The following is a 25,903-nucleotide window of genomic DNA, read 5'->3' on the forward strand; positions in this document are numbered from 1 at the left end:
TGTCCCAGTAGTTCCATTGAAACAGTAACAGGAAACTTGGAAATGGCAGAGATGCTTAATGACTTCTTTGTTTCGGTCTTCACCAAGAAGCTGAGCAAAGCCTGAGATGCTGAGCAAAGCCGCTGAGCAAAGCCGCGGAGCACGCGGGCAGCGGGAAAGCCCAGACATGCTGCGGCTGTCTTTGCTCCCAGTCTCCAGCAGACCAGGGAGACGCAGAGCAAAGCCTCGGAGGACCTGGGCGGCGGGACCGCGGTGCTTCTCGGTCTACCGCCCGTATCTCCCTGGTCTGCTGGGGGGGGGGGGCTCAACTAGTGCGCCCCCCCCCCCCCATCAGCAGACCAGGCTTTTCTCTGGACGCCTGTGGTAGAGCAGCTGAGGTGCTGCCGGTTGGTCCCGCAGCGCCGCTCTGGGCGCTACTGGACCAACCCAGCAGCACCCCAGCTGCTCTGCCCCAGGCGTCCCCAAGTCAGCCACTGCTGAAACTGACTAGCGCTGACTACAGGAAGCCCGAGGCAGAGTTGCTCTGCCCCGGGCTTCCTGGAATCAGCCGCTGATCAGGACAAATTGGAGAAATGATCTGAGGTAAACAGGATGAAGTTTAATAAAGACAAATGCAAAGTGCTCCACTTAGGAAGGAACAATCAGTTTCATACATACAGAATGGAAAGCGACTGTCTAGAAAGGAGTACTGCAGAAAGAGATCTAGGGGTTATAGTGGACCACAAGCTGAATATGAGTCAGCAGTGTAATGCTGTTGCAAAAAAAGCAAACATGATTCTGGGATGCATTAACAGGTGTGTTGTGAGCAAGACACGAAAAGTCATTCTTCCGCTCTACTCTCCGCTGGTTAGGCCTCAGTTGGAGTATTGTGTCCACTTCTGGGCACCGCATTTCAAGAAAGATATGGAGAAATTGGAGAGGGTCCAGAGAAGAGCAACATGAATGATTAAAGGTCTAGAGAACATGTCCTATGAAGGAAGGCTGAAAGAATTGGGTTTGTTTAGTTTAGAAAAGAGAAGATTGAGGGGGGACATGATAGCAGTTTTCAGGTATCTAAAAGGGTGTCATAAGGAGGAGGGAGAAAACTTGTTCATCTTGGCCTCTGGGGATAGAACAAGAAGCAATGGGCTTAAACTGCAGCAAGGGAGGTTTAAGTTGGACATTAGGAAAAAGTTCCTAACTGTCAGAGTAGTCAAACACTGGAATAAATTGCCCAGGGAGGTTGTGGAATCCCCATCTCTGGAGATATTTAAGAGTAGGTTAGATAAATGTCTCTCAGGGATGGTCTAGACAGTATTTGGTCCTGCCATGAGGGCAGGGCACTGGACTCAATGACTTCTCGAGGTCCCTTCCAGTCCTAATATTCTATGATTGGTCTGGAACAGCAAAGTGCGGTCAGTGGAAGTTGCAAGCAGCTGTACTAGTGGATGTGCAGCTAAGCAAAGTGTCTGGTGGCAAACTGCTTCTGGTCCATGCTGCTGGGTGTGCTCTTGTGGCATGACCAGGGCTTCCACATGCCCACTTGGCTGCTTTCACCAAGCTGGTAACACCCTGCATGTGCCTAGGAACCCTGCAGCCACGCGAACGATTTAAACGGGCCAAGACTCCCAGCCTCAGCCACTGTCATGGCAGCGCAAGAGCGCTGGGCCCTTTAAAATGCCCAGACCTCTGGGAAATTGCACCCTTTTGCCTCCTCCCAATTCTCCATCAGTGGGCCTGGGAGAGATTGCCACAAAATCCTCCCTTAAGTAGAGAAGTCTGGCAGGAGGCCAGGAGCAACACTGAGCAGCCATTGTGCTCTGCTGGTGAACTATGAGAAAATTTATTTTATTTGTATTTAGTTCGTTTGAAGAGGTGTTTTTTTTATTTGTTTAGTTAACAAAATTGGAAACATATGGGGCTTATTTCTTTCTAGCCACTAAGCTAAAACTATGAGAAATCCTAGGTAGGTAAGAGATACTGTTAATGTCACCAGAATTATTCACATGGGCTTGACAAAGTTAATCACAGATTTGTAGGATCTGGGCCAATAAGTGTAAACTTGTTAATGTAGGAACTTGTGATAGGGTAAAAGAACCAGAAAAGCCTCCCTGATTATCACAGGGATTTAAGGGAAGAGTATATCCTCATTCCAGTGTCAGAGAGACAAGAGGAAAGTCCTAGTGGAATGCAGCCCTTGTTGGACAGACATTGCTTTGTTTTGGAGTTTACAGTTTTCTATAAACCAATACATTGTGTTCTGAGGCATGGGCCTAAAACAGATTTGTACGTCACTACTTATTGGCTAGTGGGCCAGCACAGAGCTATGTTTTTGTTCGGTGTCCACATGCTGCTTGGGGAAGCAAGCGCCCCAGCCTGTGGCCCTACCCATACTCCGCCTATGTCCCGCACCTCCCCACTACCCTATTGCTTCCCCAATCTCCCCCTTTGTCTGCTCACTAATTCCAGCCAAATCCCTAAACCAAAATAGAATACAGGATACCAGGCTAGATGGTCCATTGGTATGATGCAGTGTGGCAAACTGTCTGTACTTAAAGTTTGTGAAATACTTTGAAAAGGGACTGCCTAAGGCGTACCTATTGCCAAGAGTAAAACACAGTTTACCATGCCCAACTTCTGTGGGATAGCACCTCTCAAAACCCCACTGGCCCGGAGGAGCATGTAGCCACGAATTCGAGAGGCTCCCACTGGGACTCAGAAAGATCCTACATCCTGTTGTTATTGCTGAGCGACAGAGGCAGCTGGACAGGAAGGCAGAGGGCCAGGGACGGTTGCTGAGGGACACACTTCAGTGCCAGCTACCTCCAGTGCCCTTAATGCAAATCCCCCTGCACCACCCCGCACCAGACATGCTCCCTCGCCGCGGGGAGGGGAAGGACGGGAAGCTGATGTGCCCCAGAACAGAAGGGGCCAAGAGAAGCGGTGGCTGATGAGCGGGAGGCGCATCCCCAAAGGTGCCATGAGAGAGGGGGAAGGACTTGGGGCGGGGGCTGGTCACTCCCAGCAGTGGCGGGGCCCACGCGCCGGCAAGGGGCCGCCCAGGGGCCAGTGCGTGGAAGAAGCTGCGCGAGACACAAGTGTTCGAAGCACCGCGCCAATTCTTCAGCCCACCAAGATGGCGGCCCCGGGCAGCCTGCCGGGCGGGTGCGTTTCCGGTTCCGATCGGGGTTGCTATGGCACTCTGTCCCGCCCCTCTCCCCGCTGTGTGTTTACATCGGACAGCAGGCGCCGGGGACCCCGGAGCTGTCGCGTCCCGCTCTGTGCGCTGCCGCGCTCCACCCGCCCCGCGCGCCGGCATGAAGGTGAGTGGGGGGCACGGAGCGGGGGTGTCGCCGCCCCCTTGGCCGGCGCGCGGGGGATTCGTTGCCGGCCGGCCAGCTGCAGCGGGGCGCAGGGCAGGCTGGGGAGCCGGGGGCCCTCCCTCCGCCGGGTGCCGCTGGTGAGTGGCGTTAGGAGCTCGCTTGTGCCTGATCTCCGGAGCGAGGGATGGGCAGGGCGCTGACAGCTGGGAGGCGGCTGCCCGGTGCAATCAATGTATTGTAATTGCCGCTAATCCGGCCGGGGCGCGTAGGAGCGGAGTGGGCTGAAAAGTGTTTCAGCTGCGCGCGGGGCTCTTTCGTGGAGCACCCGGGTCTGCTGCTCTTGCTGCGCCACATGCAGGTACAGACTCGGGTCTTGCCTCCTGAAGCTCACGGTCTCCAGGTTGTAGCCTCCCTTTCGCTGGGCTTTAATTCATCTCTTCTTGCCCACTCTCTGCCTTCCATTTGAAGAAGCTTGTCAGACTTTTTGAGAAACAGGTGTACTTGGGTCACATCCCCTGCTATGGGAATGTGTGAGAGCCCCTTTTGGGAGGGACTTAAACTGCTCTTAAACTCTGCTCAGCGGTCGATGCTACCCAACAGTTTAGAACAGAAAAGAAAGAATTCTTTCATTTGACATTGCAGGAAAATGTAAGGAAGGCAAAATAAAACCCAACATAGTATGGAAGTGGGATCCCTGATTTTTGAAAGATGGAATCTTCAACAAGTGGTCAGGCTTTCATCCTTATGACTCATCTTTAAAAGTTCTCTTGAGACCAGTCCTTGCCACCACAGTTCTTCTAAGACAATGCTAAATCGGTATTGATTCAGGAGCTTAAATGACTAGTGTAGTTTTTTGTAGCATGCTTGATTTTCTTTTTCCCTGTGAGTAACCCATATGAGCAACTGGCCAGACTTGGTTATGCTTATCTTATGACCTTGGAGAAGATCAGTCTAAGATAATATGGCAGCAAATGGCTAAAAGACTTGAAAGTATCTATTGCTGTCTTTCTTTTTGGTTGTCAGTTACTATTTCATTTGGCAATTCTGTTTGCAAATGCATAAGAGCAGAGGTACTTCTATTGGATGCTATAGAAATTATGGTTTCTGGAACCCTCTAGTTTGTTATGATGTGTTCCATTGGTTGTGTATATTTTTTTTGTATATAATGTTGCCTCTTGAACAAGGTTACAGCCTAGTGTGGAAGCAAGGAAGATTGATTTGGTTTACACTCTTCACTGAAACAGGACTATGTGGAAGGTCAAATAAAGTTTGTCTTTGCTTCTTTATGCCTTTCCTAGTTGCTATTTCCCTGGAGAAGGACATCTCTGCTTTCCTTAGTACCTCCTGCAAAGAGTTGTGTGGGCAATTTTTACAACTTTCATGGTTTTTTTTTTTTTTTTTTTTTTTTAAGTTTTCCACCTCCAGGGATAGCTCCAGTGCCTACACCTGTTGTTGCTGCCCCAGCCATTCCAAACAGGGAGAATGAAATTGACACTGTTCTTGTCAGTTTCACAGATGTCCTAGGGCTCTTAGTAGCAATGAGCTAACCAGAGTCATGCCAATTTCACTTTCGGTATACTTGCAGTTGCCAAGGCAGGCAGTAGAGTTGTCTGGGTTGTAAAAACAGCATTGTATCAGTTCTGATTTGAAAACATTACCTTCACAGTACTGTGAAGAGTGACTAAAAATATCATTGTGGGTTTCATGTTCATTATCTCTTAGGGCAAGTCTACACAGCAGGGCTTATTTTTAAATAAGCTACGCAAATTGAACTACGTCAATTGTGTAGCTTATTTCGAAATAGCTTGTTTTGAAATTGGGAGCATCTACACAGCACTTATTTTGAAATAAGGCACTCTTCCTCCAACTTCCCTTACTCCTCGTACAATGAGAGTTCTAGGAGTCGGAGTAAGAAGTCCTTCAGCTTGACAGTATTTTGACATTATTTCGAAATAACTTCCTGCTGTGAAGATGCAGACTAAGTTATTTGAAAATAATGCTAGTTATTTCGAAATAATGTTGCTGTGTATATGTACCCTTAATGACTTTGCATATGGTTTACTCTATTTACAAGCAGAATTGACTTTCCTAACTATCATATCTGGAGACTCAGTCTGGCATCACACATAGTTCTCATCTTCTCATGCATCTTGATCAGCAATAAAAGCTGTTGGCCAAATTAGGGTGTAAACTGTTTGAACATGGGACTATTTATTCCTGAGTTTGTGCAGTACCTAGGACAATGGGGGATTAGCCACTAATGCAATGTAAGTAACTATTCAGATCTTGTATTTCAACTGATGTATCCAGTTCATCCCATTTTTCTCAGTGCATCCCTCAGGGACACTTGTGCCATTTATGGTGGTGTACAGGTGTCACTGATTAGAACACTATTGATAATTATCCTGATACATAAGTTTAGTCCTGCAGAATCAGTACTGCTAACAGTTCAAAAGAGGGAAACAAGCAATGAAGACATATTTTAATCCCTAAAGTCAGAAGTTATGACTGATACACACAGTGGATATGTCTAGACTGGCATGATTTTCCGCAAATGCTTTTAATGGAAAAGTTTTTCTGTTAAAAGCATTTGCGGAAAAAAGCATCTAGATTGGCATGGATGCTTTTCCGCAAAAGCACTTTTTGCGGAAAAGCGTCCGTGCCAATCTAGACGCGGTTTTGTGCAAGAAAGCCCCGATTGCCATTCTCGTGATCGGGGCTTTTTTGTGCAAAACAATATCGCGTTGTCTACACTGGCCCTCTTGCGCAAAAGCATTTTCGCAAGAGGGCTTTTGCCTAAATGGGAGCAGCATAGTATTTCTGCAAGAACACTGACAATCTTACATGAGATCGTCAGTGTTCTTGTGGAAATTCAAGCGACCAGTGTAGACCGCTGGCAAGTTTTTCCGTAAAAGCTATTGCTTTTGCCGAAAAACTTGCCAGTCTAGATGCAACCAGTAAGAACGTCTTTTGCAGTAAGCATATCCCATGAGATTGAATGCATTTGTTAAATTATGCAGAAATGATGTTTTAGCCTAATTCTTTTTACCACATACATAGTCTTTTGAAAGATATTTTGCTATTGGCCGGTTTGTGTAATTTGTTCAGGTTTTTTCATCCTCTGACATTAAAGGATTTTTCTTTCACTGAATATTTCTTAATTCAGGCAAAGAAGAACACTGTGGTAGCATGGAATAACCAAAAATCCACTCCAAGCACATGTAATTAAACAGTTTAATGCATCTGGACAAGTTTTCTTTAAAAACTAAACAAAAAATCAATGAAATCCTTGCAAAATAGCACATTCATCTGAGGCTGAAAATGAAAAGATTTCCTGCAGCCATTTTTTCCTTGAACAAAGAAGAAATATAATATTCCTGATTTTCCTGTTACTGGTTCTACATTTTTCCTGTCTCCACTTAAGTCACCTGTACTCTTTACTGCACTTTGGTGAGAATGCTCATGGCTATCTCATGTGAGCTCATCCCAAAAAGCAGTACAGGGTATGTCTGAAATTTGTGTTGCACTTACAAGTACCCTCAGGTGGGGAGTGGTTCTCTTGTAACCTGATCGATTATCATGTATGCCTGTACCAAGATTATTATTATTGTTTTAGCACAGGTCCTTTCCCTGATAGGTGAGTTCTCAGAAGTTTCTTATTGATTGTGAGATTGGTCTCAGTGCTATGCTCAGCTGATTAAAATCAAACCATAGCAAGTTAGGATGCAGGGTACATCACAGCTTCAAACTTACATAAACACACTCTTCATATACATTGTATATATTGCATTATCCATGTTTTGGATTGGGATGGTTTCTTTGCAGGAACCAGTAGAGCTCCGCAAATCCGCATATATCTGTTTTATATCTGTGGCTCACTTTTTCGGATATGGATGAGGATACAAATTTTGTATCTAGAACACTGCAAATTTGTGGATATCCCTTTGCATCTGTGGGTATCTTCATCTGCGGATGTCGATGCGGTTATCCACGGTTCATTTTTGTGGATATGGATGCAGATACATAATCTTGTAGCTACGCAGGACTCGAGGAACCAGTTCCTGTGCAGTGCCCACTGTCTATGGTTCAACATCCACTTTACCTTGTCTCTACATTCCTAACTTACTTTGTTCCTTGTTGTCTAGTTCATAGCAAATATTCCTCTGGGTGTTCTCCCTCTTATCTTAACAGTCTCAAGTATTTTGTCTTTTTAGCCTTTTTTTTGTCTTTACTTCTCTTACTTAGCACAAATATTGTGTTTTCAGCCTGATAATTTATTTACCTCGCTAATCTTATTTTCTCAGAGAATGAGGCCTCCCCCCCATGTATTAATTACATGTGCCAGGTCAGACCTCAGCTACGTCATATAAGAGTAAAGTTCTATAAACAATATCTTTCCCTCCTGGTTTATTAACAAGCCAGACCTATTGGAAAAACGTACACCAGGAGCATCTACCACACAATGCTGTTTTCATAGGCTTTCCCATTACTTACTAGTGCTTGCAAATGTCCTTTCTTGCTCTATACAGGTTGAACCTCTGTAGTCAGGAACCTTCAGAACCTTGCTGGTTCCAAACAAGAAAATTTTCTGGATCACTGGAGGTCAATATTGTCTAGTATCATTACCAACACTTCCACTGCTTACTCTGCTGTTAGAGGACATTTAGGGGCAAAATAGAGCTAAATAACAGCACAGTACACTGAGAGCCAGGATTGGTGGCTGTAAACAAACTTTACGGCATGGTTACAAACTTGGCCACACCCGTGAAAAGCGGATATCCAGCTAACTAAAATCATTTTGGATGACGGATGTTTTTGGATGACACAGTTCTGGATTAGAGAAGTTCAGCCTGTGCTAGCATTTCACAAATAGTAGCTCTTACATACATAGATAGTAGGGAGTTCCAAGCAATCATTTTCACTCTGGAGGTACCTAGAGAGACCTCACCACCTTTGCCCTCCCTGTGGATAGAGAGAGATTGCCCTCTGCAGGTCTCTACACTGAGGCTTTGATTTTATTGTACTTGTTGCTGGCTTAATGTTCACATGGTGCTTGCACCACAAGTCTAAACACCCTGTTAACCTGGAGCATAGCAGGGAACCTGGGACATGAATCCCTCTACATGGCTCAGGTCCCATTGTGGTATATGTGTGTTATGGGGTAATAAAAATAACTTGTTTGTCTTTAAATTTGGGTTGTTAACTTCTTGACTAACAGCAAAAAGCCAGATTCTGGTTTTCTTTGAACAAGTAACCGTACCTATTCTTTTTAAAAAAACTTTTTTTTTACTTTTCATCTCCAGACCAAGTTTATTTTAAATATTTTCTTCTAGATTCCTACATAACTGTTCCATTTAGTAAATGATTCTCTTTGTGGGAGGTTTCTGTGGATCACAAAATATTGTATGTGTACTAAGCCCCTCTCAATGGCTTCTATATACAGTAAAACTCCATTAGTCTGGCATCCAATGCTCCGGGACTCCTGATGGTCCGGCACCATCAGGAACCCGGAAGTGCTGGGGCAGCTGGACAGGCTTCCCCCATTCAGCTGCTGCTGAAACTGACCAGCAGCTGAATCAGGGAAGCCGGGAGCAGAGCAGCTGGGGTGCTGCCGGGTTGGTCCCGTAGCACTGCCCCTCGGGGCTGCGGGACCAACCTGGCAGCACACCAGCTGATCTTGGGGACTCCTGGGGCAGAGCAGCTGGGGTGCTGCTGGGTTGGTCCCACAGCGCCGAGGGGCAGCGCTACAGGACCAATCCGGCAGCACCGGGTGCTGCTGGTCAGTTTCAGCCGCTGCTGAAACTGTTGCTGCTGGCAAAGCAGCTGGGGTGCTGCCGGGTTGGTCCCGTAGCACTGCCCCTCGGGGCTGTGGGACCAACCTGGCAGTACCCCAGCTGCTCTGCCTCAGGGGTCCCCAAGTCAGCCGCTGCAGAAACAGATCAGCAGCTGATTCCAGGAAGCCCCGGGCAGAGCAGCTCTGCCCCGGGCTTCCTGGAATCAGCTGCCGATCTGTTTCAGCAGCGGCTGAATCGGGGACCCCTGGGGCAGAGCAGCTGGGGTGCTGCCGGGTTGGTCCCGCAGCCCCGAGGGGCAGTGCTACGGGACCAACCGGGCAGTACCCCAGCTGCTCTGTCCCTGGTGTCCCCAAGAGCAGCTGGAGTGCTGCTGGGTTGGTGCTGTAGCGCCGCCCCTCGGCGCTACGGGACCAACCCAGCAGCACCCCAGCTGCTCTATTGCAGGCATCCCCGATTCAGCTGCTGCTGAAACTGACCAGCAGTGGCTGAATCAGGGATGCCTGGGGCAGAGCCGGACTATCGTAAGGGGGGGCTATGAGGGGTCTGAGGTGGCCTCTCCTCCCACCCCACTCCAGACCCCTCATAGGCCCCCCCTTCTGATAGTCCAGCATATCTGATAATCCGGCACCCCCTGGGTCCTAAAGATGCCGGATTATCAGAAGTTTACTGTAATTAATCCTGCCTACTAGAGCTGGTTTCTTGGCCATTTAAATTAAAGTTAGTCAAGGAGCAACTATTCTGTTGATCAGTAGGACAGAGATTAATTTATATCCCACAGAAGTTTGATTACAAACATTAAAGATTTTTCTTTCCCTATCATTCCAGCTGAACTCCAGCATGCTGGAAACTGGCAGAATTCACTCATAGTTTCTGATAAGAATGGGTGTGGAGGCAATACTGTCTAAAGTAAATGAGTTCAGAAGGCTTCATTGCTATCTGGTTGTGTTTGTAAACAGTTTCATGGGAAAGGTGGAATTGGCTTTGCTCTGCCAGTGTACCATGACAGATGCACGAGTCTTTTCTTAACCCTGCTCCATTATTCAAGAAGGCTAAGGGTTTGTTTTACCCAAGATTGACTGTCCAAACCAAACAGAATTCGCAAGCTTATTTTATTTCCTGTTATGAACTATAGGTTATGTTTACATCTTAAAAAAGAAAAATGTCTCACTACAGCAGGAATACACTGAGAACTGCAAAGGAGCCAATGCAGTATCCCAGTTTAATAAACATTATCATCTGAGATTTTGCAAGGTGGCATGTCTTTACAATAAGCTTCAATAAATGTGAACCCTGCATTCAGTTAGCTTATAAGGAAATATCATTTGTCTTCTATAATTTGCCATTTACCTTCACTTGTTCAAACAGAGATGATGTGAAACTCAGAGCTGCTCAGTAAAAATGTGAGCAACTGCCATAAGGGGAACAGTGTAACTTCTAAAAAAGAAAATCTTTTTTGAGAAATGTGCGTGTTGTTTATTTAAAGTCATTTTAAAATCAGCACTGTTAATGGATAAATTACTTGTCTGCAGAGTGATTTATACAGCTCTCGTCATGTTTCTCAAGAAAAGAATTCTTTTCAGAGTGAGCCGCTTTTCTCCATCTGGTGATGAATTCAATGCAATATTAACAAGGAGGAAGGAATGAAAGTAAAAATGGGAAAAGAACAAGTTAAAGAATATATAGATGTATTCAAGTTGGCAAGGCCTGATGAAATTCATTATAAGATATTTAATAGGGTTGCCAACTTTCTAGTTACACAACTGAAACATCCTTGCCCTGCACTTTGCTCGCTCCACCCCCCCTTCATCTGTTGCTTGCTTTCCCCTCACTTACTCATTTCACCAGGCTGGTTCAGAGGGTTGGGTTGCAGGCTCTATCTAGGGATGTGGGTTCTGGAATGGGGCCAGAAATGAGGAGTTCAGAGTGTAGGAGGTGGCTCTGGGCTAGGGATGTAAATGGCTCATCACCTTACCAGGTGATGCTTACTGGTTATGGTTAATTGATGGGGGCTGCTCCAGCCCCATGGAGCCCACCATGGGCAGGAGTGCTCTAGGCCAGTCAGAGCAGCCTCTGCCTGCCTCTGTGTAATCAGATAACTGGCTGAACATAAGGTTTAATCAGTTAACTAATTAAACAGGATTTTACATCCCTACTCTGGGCTTGGGCAGTGGGTGGGATATGAGAGGGGGGCTGAGGGCTCTGGGCTGGGCCCAGGGATGGGGAGTTTGGAGTGCAGAAAGATGCTCCAGTCTGTGATCAAATGATTTGGAAGGTGGGAGGGGATCAGGCCTGAATATTAGGGCACAAGGGCTCAGGCTCTCAGCAGTGTTTACATCAGGTAGCTCTTGGAAGCAGCATTATGTTCCCTCTCCAACTCTTCTGTAGCGTCGTGGCTAAGTGGCTCTGTGCACTGTCCTGTCAGCAGGTGCTGTCCTGCATCTCCCATTGGCTGAGAACCACAGCCATAGGAAATCCGGAGCTGGTACTTGGGGCAGAGGCAGAGTAGGAAGCATCAGTGGCTGCCCCTTACATGAAGGAAACCCAGGGGAGACATGTGGCTGCTTCCGGAAGCTGTGCAGAGCCACAGCAGACAGGGAGCCTGTCACTACTCCTGTCGACTGATTAATTGCTTGATTGGTGGAACTGACCGCAGACACCAGGGTCCTTTTTTTGACTGGGCAGTCTGTGTGAAATCTGGACTCCCGCAACAGTAGTATTTTAGGAGCTGGCTGTTGCCGTCTGTTAGCAATTATATTCAAAAACTCATGGAAGGTAGATGAGGTCCAAGAAGACTGGACCAGGGCAAACATACGATCTGCCTTTGAAAAAAGGAGAACAAAGAGGACCTGTGGGATTATAGACCAATGAGTCTAACTTCAATACCTGGAAAGATACTAGAACAAATAATTAAACAATCAATTTGTAAGCACTTAGGTAATGGACTTATGTGTGATAATTAGCATGGGTTTGGTAAGAACAAATCATGTCAAATGAACCTTATTTCCTCCTTTGCCAGAGTTACTGGCCTAGTGGATGTCTCCCACCAGCACAGATGTTAGTTTTAGCACAAGGGGGGAAAAAATTCAGTAGGCCATTGAAATAAACTTTCTTTACAGTCAGAAGTGGTCCTTGTAGGTTGGATTGAGGCCCATTGGTGGGGTGCAGCATTGATGAACCTTGCAGTGCCACTAATGTACTTGTTCTATAGATAAATACATCCTCCATCTGAAAAGCTCTGTGTCTACCATTTGTGCACATTTAATCCTCTTAAAAATGAACTCACCAAATGAAGACTTCAGATTTGGGGTCAAAAGTATCCAGAAAACTCTTTACAAAAGTCTGTTTAATTTACTCTCATCAGGAATAAACATCCAGCCATGAAAAACACCAGTGCTTTTTGTGTAATAAAAATAGCAGTCCATGTTGTTGTTAGTTACTTAAACCCCAATTCAGGGAGGTATTTAAGTGTTGCTTCACTAAAATTGCTCATATGCTTAAACTTAGGCATGTGTGTTAAGTACTCTGTTAAATTGTTGCCTTAATGTGTGTATTTTCATGCTTTCCTATAGTAAACGTGGTTCAAAAAAGTATTGGTTGAATGTTATTTTTTTGGGGAGCATGTCAGGAGCACAACTAATTACATGCACAGAAATCAGGTATTTCAAAAGTTAGCCATATATGTCCAGTGTTGTTAACTTTCCCTCAGTGTGGCTTCCTTGAGTTACTGAGAGAGAAATTGTGGCCCCATTGAATCCAATGGAAGTTTTGCCATTTACTTCAGTGGGCTGAGGACTTTATCACGAGACTCTACCATAGCTGAGGAAATGACATTTGAATAAAGGCTCATATCTTTAAGTGAAAATTGAACTAGTTCAGTTGAATTTCTTCTCTTGTGCATACCTCTCAGTCTCTTACAGGACTGGCACTTGCTGATTTCATTAGGAAAATGAAGCACTACACTCGTGCAGTATTTCATCATGTCTAATTTCATTTATTCAAATGGAGCAAAGTTCCTACGAATCATTGAGTACTCTGTGCCTGCCAAGCTGCAAGTTTTTAAAATGAAATGTACCTTTTAGAATGTTTTAAAAAAGCAGTGAAAGTCATTCAATTTTTCAAATTTCATTTCTCCTTTTTAACCCTTAAAGCCAAATAGCTCAATGGATTGTGGTCCAGTGTTTTCATGGCCATTCACCTTTTGGCCATGGTAATACAGTAATTCCTCATTTAACACTATAGATTGCGTTTCTGAAAATGTTTGTGCTAAGTGAAAACGTGCTATGTGGGGTCAATTTTCCCATTAAAAAATGGAAAAGCTGGGGGTTGCGTTTCAGGTGGTGGTAGCAAAGTCAATTTTTTGTTGGTGCTGGGTCATCAACGTCAACATTCAATATCTAGCAACACAAGTCACCACAGTTCATTAAAACACAAAGATAAACACATGAGTGAGCGGAGGAATGCTGTGACCATGTGAATTCATCCACTTACGAGTATTGCCACTGTTTTCACCAACTTATGCCACCGTGTGAAGTAGTCAGCCTCTTGATTATTTTCACATTACTTTGGGGACGGTCGTGTTATTTGAAAAAGTTCCCTAAAAAAATTGTGCTATTGTGGAAACATGTTAAGCGGGCACATGTTAAACGAGTAATTACTGTATATGGAAAATATCAGGTCAAAAGGAAACTTTTGGAGGGAGCAATGTCTGTCTGAGGTACCTATATAACCCTCATTGCTATTGCATCTGAGCAGGTCACAATTTTTCAAGGTTAAATGACCCATCTGAATTTCAAGTAATATATAATCCAGTAATAGGCATCAAACCCTGCCAGAATAATGGATGCAAAATCTGCTGACATCACCACCACAACAATGAGCAATACCCTCAACAACACATCTTTCAGGATCCTACACATGCCTACCACCAAGGGCGGATGAGAGTTTTGTGGGGCCCGGGGCAGCACAATTTTGCGCATGAGCCACGGCCACAGCCGACAGGTAGTAGTGTGTGCGCGGGGCCTATTGAAGCCCGGGGCAGCTTCCCCACTTGTCCTGCCCTATATCCACCGCTGCCTGTCACAATGTGCAATATACCTCCTCAACTGCATTAAATGCCCCAATAGCAACTATATGGGTAAAGCCAAGCAATTACTACACTCTAGAAAGAACTTTCTTAGGAAAATAAGACAAAATCACCATATCATGTGTGTTCTCACAGAGCAGTGACTCTATAGCTGATCTGTCAAAAGAAACCTGCACAACAGGTTCAAAAGATGAGCCTGGGAGCTTAAATTCATAACATAGCTAAACACTAAAAAACATGGACTGAAGACCGATACTGGATTTACCAAACACATTAGTCCCCCACTCCTTTTTGGTCCTAAGCAGTGGTGTTAATTAGCTACTCTACCTTGAAGGATCACACAGTATTCGCTAACTACTTATGCAAAGCTAACTAATCTTTTAGCTATTATACTCTGAGTACCTTTCCTAGACCAGAATTTCTGTGGCTCAAAACTGTGCCTCTCTCACCAATAGTAGTGTTTAATAAAAGGTATTACCTCATCCAACTTCTGTCTCTAATATTCTGGTTCCATCATGGCTACAACAATACTGTCACATAACTAACTTAGGCAATACATTGGTTTTAAAAAAAAAAAAAAAGATCATAATTTGTTTTGCCATCTTTCTGGTGTTGAGATATCCAGGGCTGTATAGTGTTTTGTGCTGTTGACTTGTCAGTGTCCCATGACTTGCAAAAAAAAAAAAAAAAAAAAATTAAATGCCACATTCAGCATTTCTATTTCTGTACACCTATTGTGTACGCAAGGGAATTATAACTGCAGTTCAAATTCTCATTGGGCTCAAGCCTGATGCAGAAGCTCTCGTTACAACAGAACCTTGTTTTGTGAAATTAAAAACACAATCTCCATCAAGGAACATTCTTAAACCTAGATGACTGGGGTCCAGTGTGTAGGTCCAATGAGTAGTTGCTTAGCAGTACATTGCACAAGAGTTTTATATGTCGAGTGGAGGACCAACATTGTGTTTTAGTGCTGTTTGAATATAGAGGAAGATAATTGTCCCTGATCTGGGGAGCTTACAAGTGAAATGGTATATGGAAGATTACATTCTGCTTTGGCAGTAGTGAGGACAAATCCATTTACTACAGTGGAGTTGAGCCTATAGTATACCAGGCCTGAATTTGCCAGAGGGAAGAGGAGGGGTTTAGTCAGAATGATGAAACTTGACACAAGAAGGTGTGATCACAAAGATTTTTAAGAAGACATTTTTGCCTGAAAGAAGGGGCAGCTTTGTGAGCATCAAAAGGAATGGGTTCTAAGCACAACAAGCAGCATTTGAGAAAGCATGAAGAATCTCATGGGACAAGTTAACAAATAAGATGGAGCAAGGAAACTTGATGCTTTAAGTAAGAGAAGATATGGTAACTGCCAAAACTGGAATTTGGCTGGGAATCTAGGACTAATGTTCTACTTCTTAAACCTTTTTCAAAGTTAAAATACTACATTTAATATGGTCTGTGAATTCCTTGGATTTTAGTTTTTGAAGTCAGTGATTACTCCAACTTACTCCTGTGCAAAGGGCAACTGAATGTCTGTTAGGTAGTGACAAAATCATGACTGTTTTGTCAAACACTTCTGCTAAATCCTGGGAGACCCTGTTGCAAATCCCTGCTTTGAAGTAGGGATTTGAAGCCAGGTCAGACTCCTTTTCCCCCTGGTGAGTGCCCTGACCCCTAGGTGATGCTACATTCTCATTAAGATTCTTCTGTTGAAGTGATTCCACTTTGTATACATAGTTAGCTGTTCACTGGTGCAAGGACTGGAACCCGGGCCCACCTCTTCTTTGTCTCCCGCCTGGGTAGTTCCCTAACTCCTGGGCTATAGAATCATTTTTTGCTCCTCCTCCTTCCCCAAATGGGGATTCAATTACAGTACTTCAGAAAAGTAGAATGGATTGAACAGGAAAGACTGAAAAAGACCCACTTAGAATACCCTCTAGTTTGGTGGTTAGGATATTCACCTGGAAGTGTAGAGCCCTGAGTTCAAGTTCCATTGCCCCCGTGGGAAACTTGAATCTGGGTCTCCAAATCCCTGTTGGGCTAAAATTTATAAAGGTGGCACCACTAGCAGCTATGCTCTGGGAATTATTCTGGAAAAATTCTGTGGACTGTGTTATACCAAATTCATGGTCCATTTTGGTCAATTTCATGGTCGCAGGATTTTAACAATAGTCAGTTTAACAATTCAGGCATTTACATCTGAAATGTCAGGGTGTTTTAACTCCAGAGATCCTTACCCAAAAGGAGGTCATAGGTGGGTGGTAAAGCTGTTGCATAAGCTTGCCATGTGTTCAGTTTTTTGCCTGGAATATCCAACTGAGAAGGCAGCTCTGGTCAGAACTGCCAACCAGGCTGTTAGAAGTCTGGTCAGCGATGCAGAGGGACTAAGGCAGGCTTTCTCCCTGCCATGGCTCTGTGTGACTCAAAAACAGTGGCATGTCCCCTCTCAGGCTTCTACATGTAGAGGCAGCAAGGTGGTGCCACATACTGCACCTGCCACTAGGACCAACTCTGAGGCTCCCATTGGCTGGGAACTGCAGCCAGTGGGAGCTGTGGAGGTGGTGCCTGCAGACAGTGCAGCATACAGAGCTGCTTTGCTGCATGTCTGCATGAGAGCCAGAGAGGGAGATGCTGCTGCTTCTGGGAGCTGCTTGAGATAAGTGCTGCCTGGATCCTGTGCCCATCCACCCCACTCCATGTTCCAACCCTCTGCCCCAGCTTGGTCCCCTTCCTGCCCTTTGATCCCAATCTGGAACACACTCCTACACCCCAACTTCCCCATCCTCACCCCACCCCAAAGTCTGTACCCCCAGACAGAGTCCTCCCACCTCCCCACTCCTCAATCCTCTATCCCTTCCCAGAGTTCCCTCCATACTCAGAACCCCTTAGCTCTGCCCTCAGCTTGGAGCCCCCTTCTGCACCCCAAATCCCTCATCCTTGGCTCCATGCCAGAGCCCTTGCCCCATCTGACACTCCAACCCCCTGCACCAGCCCACTGAAACTGAGTGAGTGAGAGTGGGGAGAGTGAGTGACAGAGGGAGGAAGGATCATAAGATTACCAGCCTGACCTCTGTGAGCTGGAAGTCCCAGATATGGAGTTCTGTGTAGCTGGGGAAGATTTCTGGCAGTGGATCTCATGCCCACACCTGACGACAATTAGGAGTGCAGAGGAAGAGGATGTGTCTTCTCACCCCAGCCCTGCCAAGTCTAGCAGCTGAAGATTAACGTATGGGTCACAGCCCCTGCTGCGCCCATCTCTGTCCCCTACAATCGCTAGATTTCATAGGGGGAGATCTGATTTCATGGTCCATGACACATTTTTTGGTCATGAATTTGGTAGGGCCAAAATTATACAGGAGATGAGACAAGATGCTCCCACTATTCTCTTCAGGACATGTAATCTATGAAAACCAAAGTAATTCACTAAAATAGACATGCATTTGCAAAAAGTTTTGGTCTACCCAAATCTGCATTTTTTTTTTGTTTTTTGTTTTTTGTTTTTTTTGGTGGAAAAAGTTTTTGATTTAATGTTTTGGTTCAGCTCCAGTGGTGACATCTTATAATATACATTGCTGCTCAGTATATTTCCTGTAAGTGCATGTAATTCTTTGCACTTAAAGAATATTGGTTTGAGGGCATAAAACCACCAGACACTGTGTAAAAAAACTGGTGAAAGGGGGCAGCCTACTTACCCCATTAATCACCTTGCCACCTGGGAGGGAAAAGGCTAATTTTTAGATCCTGTTAGTCAAACACTCAATTGAAAGGGTGAGCCTTGTATAAAGTTAATGGACTCAGAGGCCCATCCTGCCTCCTGTACCTAAGCACAAATCTTATTAGGACTATCTGCTAAATCAGATGTATTACTGTCTCGAATCTGTATAGCTGAATTAGTTATCCAGGAGGCTGAAGTCTGTATTTTTACTACCAGTAGGGCAGATTCCTCCTCTGATAGGCCATTCCATGAAATGAAATACAGGCAGTCCCCGGGTTACGTACAAGATAGGGACTGTAGGTTTGTTCTTAAGTTGAATCTGTATGTAAGTCGGAACTGGCGTCCAGATTCAGCCGCTGCTGAAACTGATCAGTTTCAACAGTGGCTGAATCTGGATGCCAGTTCTGACTTACATACAGATTCAACTTAAGAACCCCAGGCATCCCCAAGTCAGCTGCTGCTGAAACTGATCAGCGGCTGATTCCAGGAAGCCCGGGGCAGGGGCTTCCTGTAGTCAGCCACTGGTCATTTTCAGCAGCTGCTGACTAGGGGACACCTGGGGCAGAGCAGCTGGGAAGCTGCTGGGTTGGTCCAGTGGCACCCAGAGCGGCGCTACGGGACCAACCGGCAGCGCCCCAGCTGCTGTACCACAGGCGTCCGGAGCAAAGCCGCGGAGCACGGGGGCAGCGGGACAGCCCAGACGTGCCGTGGCTATCCTGCTGCCCTCGGGCTCCGCGGCTTTGCTCTGCTCTGCTCCCCGTCCCCCAGGTCTGCAGACCAGGGGGAGGGGGAGCAGAGTAAAGCAGAGCGGCGGAACGCGCGGCCAGCTGACAGCCCAGACGCGTCTGGGCTGTCAGCTGGCTGCGCGTTCCGCCGCTCTGCTCTGCTCCGCTCTGCTCCCCCTCCCCCTGGTCTGCAGACGGGGGGGGGGAGCAGAGCGGAGCGCGCGGCCAGCTGACAGCCCAGACGCGTCTGGGCTGTCAGCTGGCCACGCGTTCCGCCGCCGCTTTGCTTCCTCTCCCTGGTCTGCTCGAGACCAGGGAGAGGAAGTGCCCTGTTCGTAACTGCGGATCCGACGTAAGTCGGATCCGCGTAACTCGGGGACTGCCTGTAATATTGCAAACAAAAAAAAAAGTTAAAAGAATGTTAAGGCTGTTAAATCAAGCAATCAATCAAAAGTTTAGAAATTTCAGTTGCTTGTGCAATAATTCAGCCCCTTTTGATGTATGCGTTAATTACAAAATTATACTTGCTGATGATGGAGGAATGTTGAGATTTAGGGATCTCTGATCCTATTCCAGGTCCAAGGAGACTGTTTTATATTGGTTACCATCTCTTTTAAGAACATTAAAACATAAGAATGGCTATAGTGAGCCAGACAAATAGTCTGTATAGCCTAAAATCCTGTCTTTCGTCGGTGGCTGGCTCCAGATGCTTCAGAGGTAATGAACAAAACAGGGCAATTTATCAAGTGATCCATTTCCTGTCATCCAGTCCCAGTGTCTAACAGAAGTTTAGGGACACCCATAACATTGAGTTGTGTCTAGAAACATATTGGCTAAGAGCCATTGGTCAACCTATCCTCCCTGAATGTATCAAATTCTTTTTTGAACCCTGTTATACTTTTGGCCTTCACAACATCCCCTGTCAATAAGCACCACAGGCTGACTGTGCATTGTGTTAAGTACTTTTCTTTGTTTTAAACCTGAAAAGGCCGCATTGATTCTTTCCCAACATGTCATCTATGTGTCTGATGATTATTTTCTTCGCTGTAGTTTTAAATAATTTGCCTGGTACTGAAATTAGGCATACAAATTTGTAATTGCCAGGATTACCTCTGGAACCTTTTATTTATTTATTTATTATATAATTGGCAGTATGCTACCCATCTGCCAAATATATGGTACAAATACTAATTTAAGCAACCAGTTGTTAATTTTGCAATTTCATGTTTGAGTTACTTCAGGACTCTCCAATGAGTATCATCTGGTCATGGTGACTTATTACTGTTTCATTCTCAGTTTTTTTTCCAAGAGCTCTTCTGTTGATCCCTAAATCTGAGACAGTTCCTCAGATTTTTCACCAAAAAGAAATGGCTCAGATGTGGGAATCTCCCTCCCATACTCTGCAGTGAAGACCAATGCATAGAATTAATTTAGTTTCTCTGCAAATGCCTTGTCTTCCTTGAGTGCTCCTTTAGCACCTGGATTGTCCAGTGCCCACTGCTTCTTTGGCAGACTTCCTGCTGTTGATGCACTTAAAAAATTGCTGATAGTTTTGTGTCTTTTCCTAGTCGTTCTTAATTCTCTTTTGGCCTACCTAATTAGTCTTGACTTGCCAGAATGTGTGCTTCTTTTTATTTTCCTCAGAAGCACTTGATTTCCAATTTTTAAGAAATGTCTTTTTGTCTCTTATTTGTGTAGGTATCGTGGCAATTTTTGGCCCTCCTACTGTATACCTATAATTTGACCCTCTATTATTGTGTTTTCAAAAGGTCGCCACAGTAGCTTGCAGGCATTTCATACCTCTCAATTTCCATTTAACCAGCCTTCCCATTTTTGTGTAATTTTCTTTCTTGAAATTAGATGCCATCATGGTGCATGTTTTGGTATGTTCCCTACTACATGGATGTTAAATTAAATTGTTATGATTGCTGCTACTGAACAGTTCAGCTACATTTACCCTCTTTGACCAGATCTGTGTGCCACTTAGGACTAAAACAGGAATTTTCTCTCCTTGTGGATTCAAGGACTAGCTGCTCCAAGAAGATGGTGTTTAGAAATGTTAACTCTGCATCTTGTGCTGTGATGGCATGTCCTCACTCTCTCTGAGGAAAGCTGAAAACATTATTATTAAGTTGTCAGTTTTTGTAGCCTCCCTAATCTGCCTGAGCATTACACAATCACTGTCACCATCCTGTTCAAATGGTTAATATATTCCTTCTTATGCTCTTATTTATTCAAGCATGGAATTTATATCCATAGAAATTATATGGTGCTGTTTGATTAATTTTAAGATTCTTAATATATTTGACTATATGCTTTCTTTTATATATAGTGTCACTCCCCTACCAGTGTGACCTACACTGTCATTCCTATGTATTTTGTACCCTGGTATAACCATGTCCCATTATTATCATCATTCCCACCAAGTTTTCTGTGATATCTGTTTAGAGCCACATTCTCATTTAATAACGAGCATTCAGTTTCACCCATCTTAGTATTTAGACTTTTTGCATTTGTATGCAAGCACTTATAAAATTTGTCAGTATTTAGTTGCCTGCCTTTGGGTGATGTAATTGAGTATGACTTTTTTCATTTTTTCTCTTCAATTCCTACCTGCATTTTATTAACTTCTCATCTCTTCTCTTTACTAGGATAGTAAGCATCCCCTTTAAATCCTCCTCTAAGGGATATGTCTTTTCTGTGCCTGTCAGCTTTTCCTGAGCCCATAATTTAAAAATCCCTCTGACATCTTTTTAATTTTACATGCCAGAAGTCTGATCCTGTTTTGATTCAGGTGAAGCTCATCTTTCCTGTATAGCTTCCTCTTTCCCCAGATGGTTCCCCAGTTCCTAATAAATGTAAACCCCTCCTTTTCACACCATTATCTCATTTATGTATTGAGAACCTGCAGTTCTGCCTGCGGAACTGGCCCTACATGTGGAATTGGAAGCATTTCAGAGAATATTACCACGGATATGCTGGACTTCAATCTCTTACCTAGCAGTCTAAATTTGGCCTCCAGAAATTCTCTCCTATCTTTCCCTGTGTCATTGAAACTTCCATGTAGCATGACCACCAGTTCTTATCTAGTAGTGCATATAAGTATGTCTAGATATCGTGAGAGGTCTGCAGTTTTTGTATCTGGAAGGCACTATGTGATTCTTCTGGTCATCACAAACCCACCTATTCATATTTCTAATAATCAAGTCCCCATTGCTATTACCCACTTCGTCATAACAAGAATCTGCTGCATTTCAAGAAGTATTTTCAGTGTAAGAGGACACTATGACATTATCTGGAAGGGGGTCCCAACTAGGGAATCATTTCCCTCTGCTCCAGACCCTTCTCAACAGCACCTCAGACTGGTGGTCAGATTTTCCTGGAAAGACTCATTTATGTGCCTCAGTCTTCCTTAGTTCCTCCAGTTCAGCCACTCTGGTTTCTAGAGCTCAGACTGTCTCTGAGGACCATGAGTTACTTGCACTGAATGCACATATGACACCTGCCCATAAGGCAGGTAATTATACATGCTACATTCAGTGCAATAAACTGGGTAGTACATTTTTTTTATTGGGGGAGGGGTGTGTGGGGGGGGGGAGAGCCACACCAGGCACCTGGGTAAAATGGGGGAGTTCTCGAAGGGGAGTGGCCTTAGGTGGATGGGGGCAGGGCTGGGGCAGCTAGCCCTTAGAGCTACCCGGAGCAGATGGCCCAATGCTTTGGCAGCAATTTTAAAGGGCTCAAGGCTCTGGATACTGCTGCTGCCACAGTAGGTCTAGGGCATGATGGGGCAGGGGATTATTGGACTGTGTTTATGAAGTGTATCAGTCTCTCTTGCTCCCTTTCAAAACTTCAGTTTGCTGCTGCTCTTTGCTAGACATGATAGTTGCTTACAAGCTAGGTCTTTAAGCCTTGTTCTTTCTGAGTTAGTCCCTCAACCTTGTCAAGGAATCCTAGGGCCTAGTTAGGAATTTCTCAGCCTTGCCTAGACGTCCTTGGTCAGTAAATTTTATCTTCCAAGGACCTTGAGTTCCTTCTGCCCCAAGTTCCTGTAGCCTGTACCCAACCCCAGTGCCATCCCCTCCCATTGACTCCTTGTCCTTGTCTCAGTCTTTCTCCTCCTTCCCAGGACTTGCTTCGTATCTCTCTCTTCTTTTAGGTCAGGTGGCTGTCTCTTTCTCCTGTGTGCTGCCTGGGCCCCATAATGGGGAGCACTGAAAGCACAGTGACACAGTTTCCCTGCTCTTAATTCTTGTGCTGCAGTGGCCGACACATCCAGGAAGAACAATTGCAAGAAAAATCCTTCTCAGTCCCTGCACCTCTGTGATGCAGAAGAGATGGAATCTTTGGAGAACTTACCTGTCACACCCTAGCAAGTCTCCAACAGTACATATGTGAACTAAGATTTTTCAAAGACTTCTAAATTGGACAAACTTTCATGGCAATGGCAAAATACACATCGTTGACACAAAGATGACCCTTTTGTCAAATTTCAAGTTCCTGTTTCAAAGCTTGGATGTAGTGGAACTTCTCAGTAAGAACGGTTGTAAAAACTTTATTTAGGCAAATCATTGTGCCTGATTCTCGTTCTAAAAGAGGCTGAAACATTTTGCTGAAATTTTTCAAAAAATACTAATACCCAGCATGGAAAATTTCAGTTAGTTTGCTAAAGTTATAAATGACAGAAAACAGTGCCTTGTAACAGTGTTGTGCAAACTTAACTGTAGGCATCACTATTGCATTGACACAATACCAAAGTGAAATAATTTGGTCTCATTCATAACTTGGTCTTCAGAAAAGGTTCTTTCCTTCTTCCACTCACTGGCTCAGTATACTACCAAAATATGTTTAAAACAACAAACACAACACCATGGACCCGTGTACTAGCTCAGCAGAAAATGGTGTAGTATAATCAGAATGGGTTGTATATTTATGCTGCAGTCAGTAGTTGGCCTCTTGTTTTACTCTTTGCTTCTCTTGAGAATGCCAGCAGATTGCATAACCACAAATACATAAGAGTGCCGGGCCAGCTGAGATCTGGGAGGAGGATGCCTCACTTTGAAAACAGCTGTGAGCTGCTAAATTAGTATTCACAGACCCACAGCGCTCAAGTGAGAGCTGCCCTTTAAAGTCAATGGTTGTGCAGTGCAATCAGGATATAGGGCAATAGGTTCCTGCAGCAACTTCTAATGAGATTCCCTAAGGGGTTTGTGATTAACTGTTGTCTGTTAAAATTGTTTTCTCCAGTGCTCTCCATCTTATTTCTAGTTCCAGTAAAATAGTTTGGAGGAGCAAATTACCAGGGCTCTTCTTCCTAATTACTTGGGACTATGCCTTATGCATTATATGGAAATAACCTACAGACTTGCACATAACATTTTAAGCAAGATATGATTCTTTAATGTAGTGAGCAAGTGTGTCGTTCTTAACGTGTGATATGTGTGGTGCTGACTTAACTGCTGCAGCTTTTTGTCTGCTATGAGGAGAGAAGTTTGCTTCTACAGCTGGCTAAAAATTCCCTTGAACAGGCTTTTTGCCACAGAACCAGAGCCTTCAGTGTTCCAAAATGAAAGGTTCTGGTTATCTTTAATGGAATTGACTCAAATTTAATTGACCAGAAATGACCTGCATAGTTATTAAAATTCATTGATGCCTTCAGGTAGCAGGTGGCAATGTCAGGTCTATCCTGGTTATTTCTTCACCTAAAAATAGGTAGTAGAGGTTGGATCTCCCTGGTCTAGCACCCTCAGGACCTGACTGGTCCTGAACAAAGGCATTTACCAGATGAAGAGAGGTCAATTCTGGCACCCTGCTTCCCCCCGATCTAGTTCCACTTCCAGCTCCACCTGACGGCCACCCCAGCCAATCCCCCGAGATGGGCTGCCAGCCCCATTGCCATCAGTCCTGGCAGGGCTCCTGACCCTTGACTCCTAGTCACTGGGGCTCTCTGGTCCAGGAACATTCATGGTCTGGCCGGACCACAGAAATTGCCGAAACAGAAAGCCCTGGTATGAAGAGGTTTTACAGAACTATGCTACGGTTCTGTACATCCATGATATTCCAGAGTGCAATCCAGATCAGTGAGGGTCTGAGTCCTCAATTGCCCTGCAACCTGGGATGTCTCACAATGCTGTGTTGCTCTGGCTCCCAATGTGGGCTCCACAAAACAGCATGCAGGTAACATGCCACAGCCTAGCTCCAGCATTTCTGACCCCAGCAGCCTATTAGCAAAAGCCCCACACAGGCTTTTAACTGCCTTGGTTAATACATGGATGGTGAAGCAATACATTGAATCATGGATTTTCCCCCAAAAAAACATGTGTTCTGCACTCTTCAGCCCTGTATTGGACAATCCTGATATATCATTGAGATCGTGCTTCTCACCCTAATTACCATTGTGTGCAGCATATGCAGCTCTGTGTGTGTTTGTGGGCCATATCCACATGTATATTACTTGTATGGTCCTGAAGATGTCACATGGGCTGCTCTTGTGTGTTGATTGGGCTGGAAGTGGTCTGCAGCTTGCAGATTGAGACCACTGCTCTAAGGGGATCAAGATAAAACAGGCTGTCACTTTAAATGCAATTACCCACACAATGCACAACACTAGATGAGCTTTGATTAAAGAATAATACAAGTTTATTTAACTACAAAGAGATTTTTTTTAAATTGAGAGCAAATATTAAGGCAATAAAGTCAGAAATGGTTATAAGAAATTAACAATGAAATGCTTCCAAGTAGATAGATTTGGTTCAAGATGAAATTCTTTCAACAGGTTTTTAGTACATTGCTGACCAAATTCTCAGGCCAGAATCAGCTCCGAGTGCCCAATAGTTGTATGTGGCGTGTGTGTGTGGGTGTGTGGGTATGTCTGTCTTTTTTTGTCATCTTAGATGGAAAGAGAGAGATGGACAGGGAGAGAGAACTTGGATGTTTTTGCACCTCACTTTTATTGTTCAGTCACCCTTAGAAAAGCATTTTCCTGAGCATGAGCCTTCATTAAAATTCTTTCCAGTTTGAAAGCAAGGAGGCTTCATACTGTTACTTTTTACTTGTGTATTCAGAAAACCAGATTTTCTTTGTTTTCTTTTTTCACTTTCTCATTGTCTGAGGACACTGTTTACAGATTATATGCAAATAGAGGCAAATGCACATCCTGTTTAAGACAGGTTTGCTTGATGAGTTCTACCTAACTGGAGGTATGAGAGTTTGAATATGTGCCTGTAACACACAGCTTTACACAGAGTTATTACATGCATTTCACAGGATACTGTTATTGACCA

The 25,903-nt window shown here is 44.6% G+C and overlaps 1 protein-coding gene across 10 annotated transcripts in view; it reads left to right on the plus strand.

Annotated features, from left to right (window-relative positions):
* Nucleotides 1-25,903, plus strand: part of LOC102449934 (transmembrane protein 263-like) — a 404,675-nt gene that overhangs the window by 54,526 nt on the left and 324,246 nt on the right. Inside the window, exon 1 of one of the 10 annotated variants that reach the window (XR_012903536.2) lies at nucleotides 2,892-3,302. The exons of 3 other annotated variants lie outside the window; for them this stretch is intronic. Coding sequence is in view for 2 of the 7 variants with exons in the window: in XM_006124497.4 (XP_006124559.2) it covers nucleotides 3,174-3,302 (129 nt within the window). In the remaining 5 variants the exon portion in view is untranslated. 6 more of the 10 variants (XM_025185343.3, XM_006124497.4, XM_025185344.3 and 3 more) reach the window with 6 other exon arrangements.

This window comes from Pelodiscus sinensis, chromosome 5 (assembly GCF_052426305.1).
Source record: "Pelodiscus sinensis isolate ZL-2025 chromosome 5, ASM5242630v1, whole genome shotgun sequence".
NCBI classification, from domain to species: Eukaryota; Metazoa; Chordata; order Testudines; family Trionychidae; genus Pelodiscus; species Pelodiscus sinensis.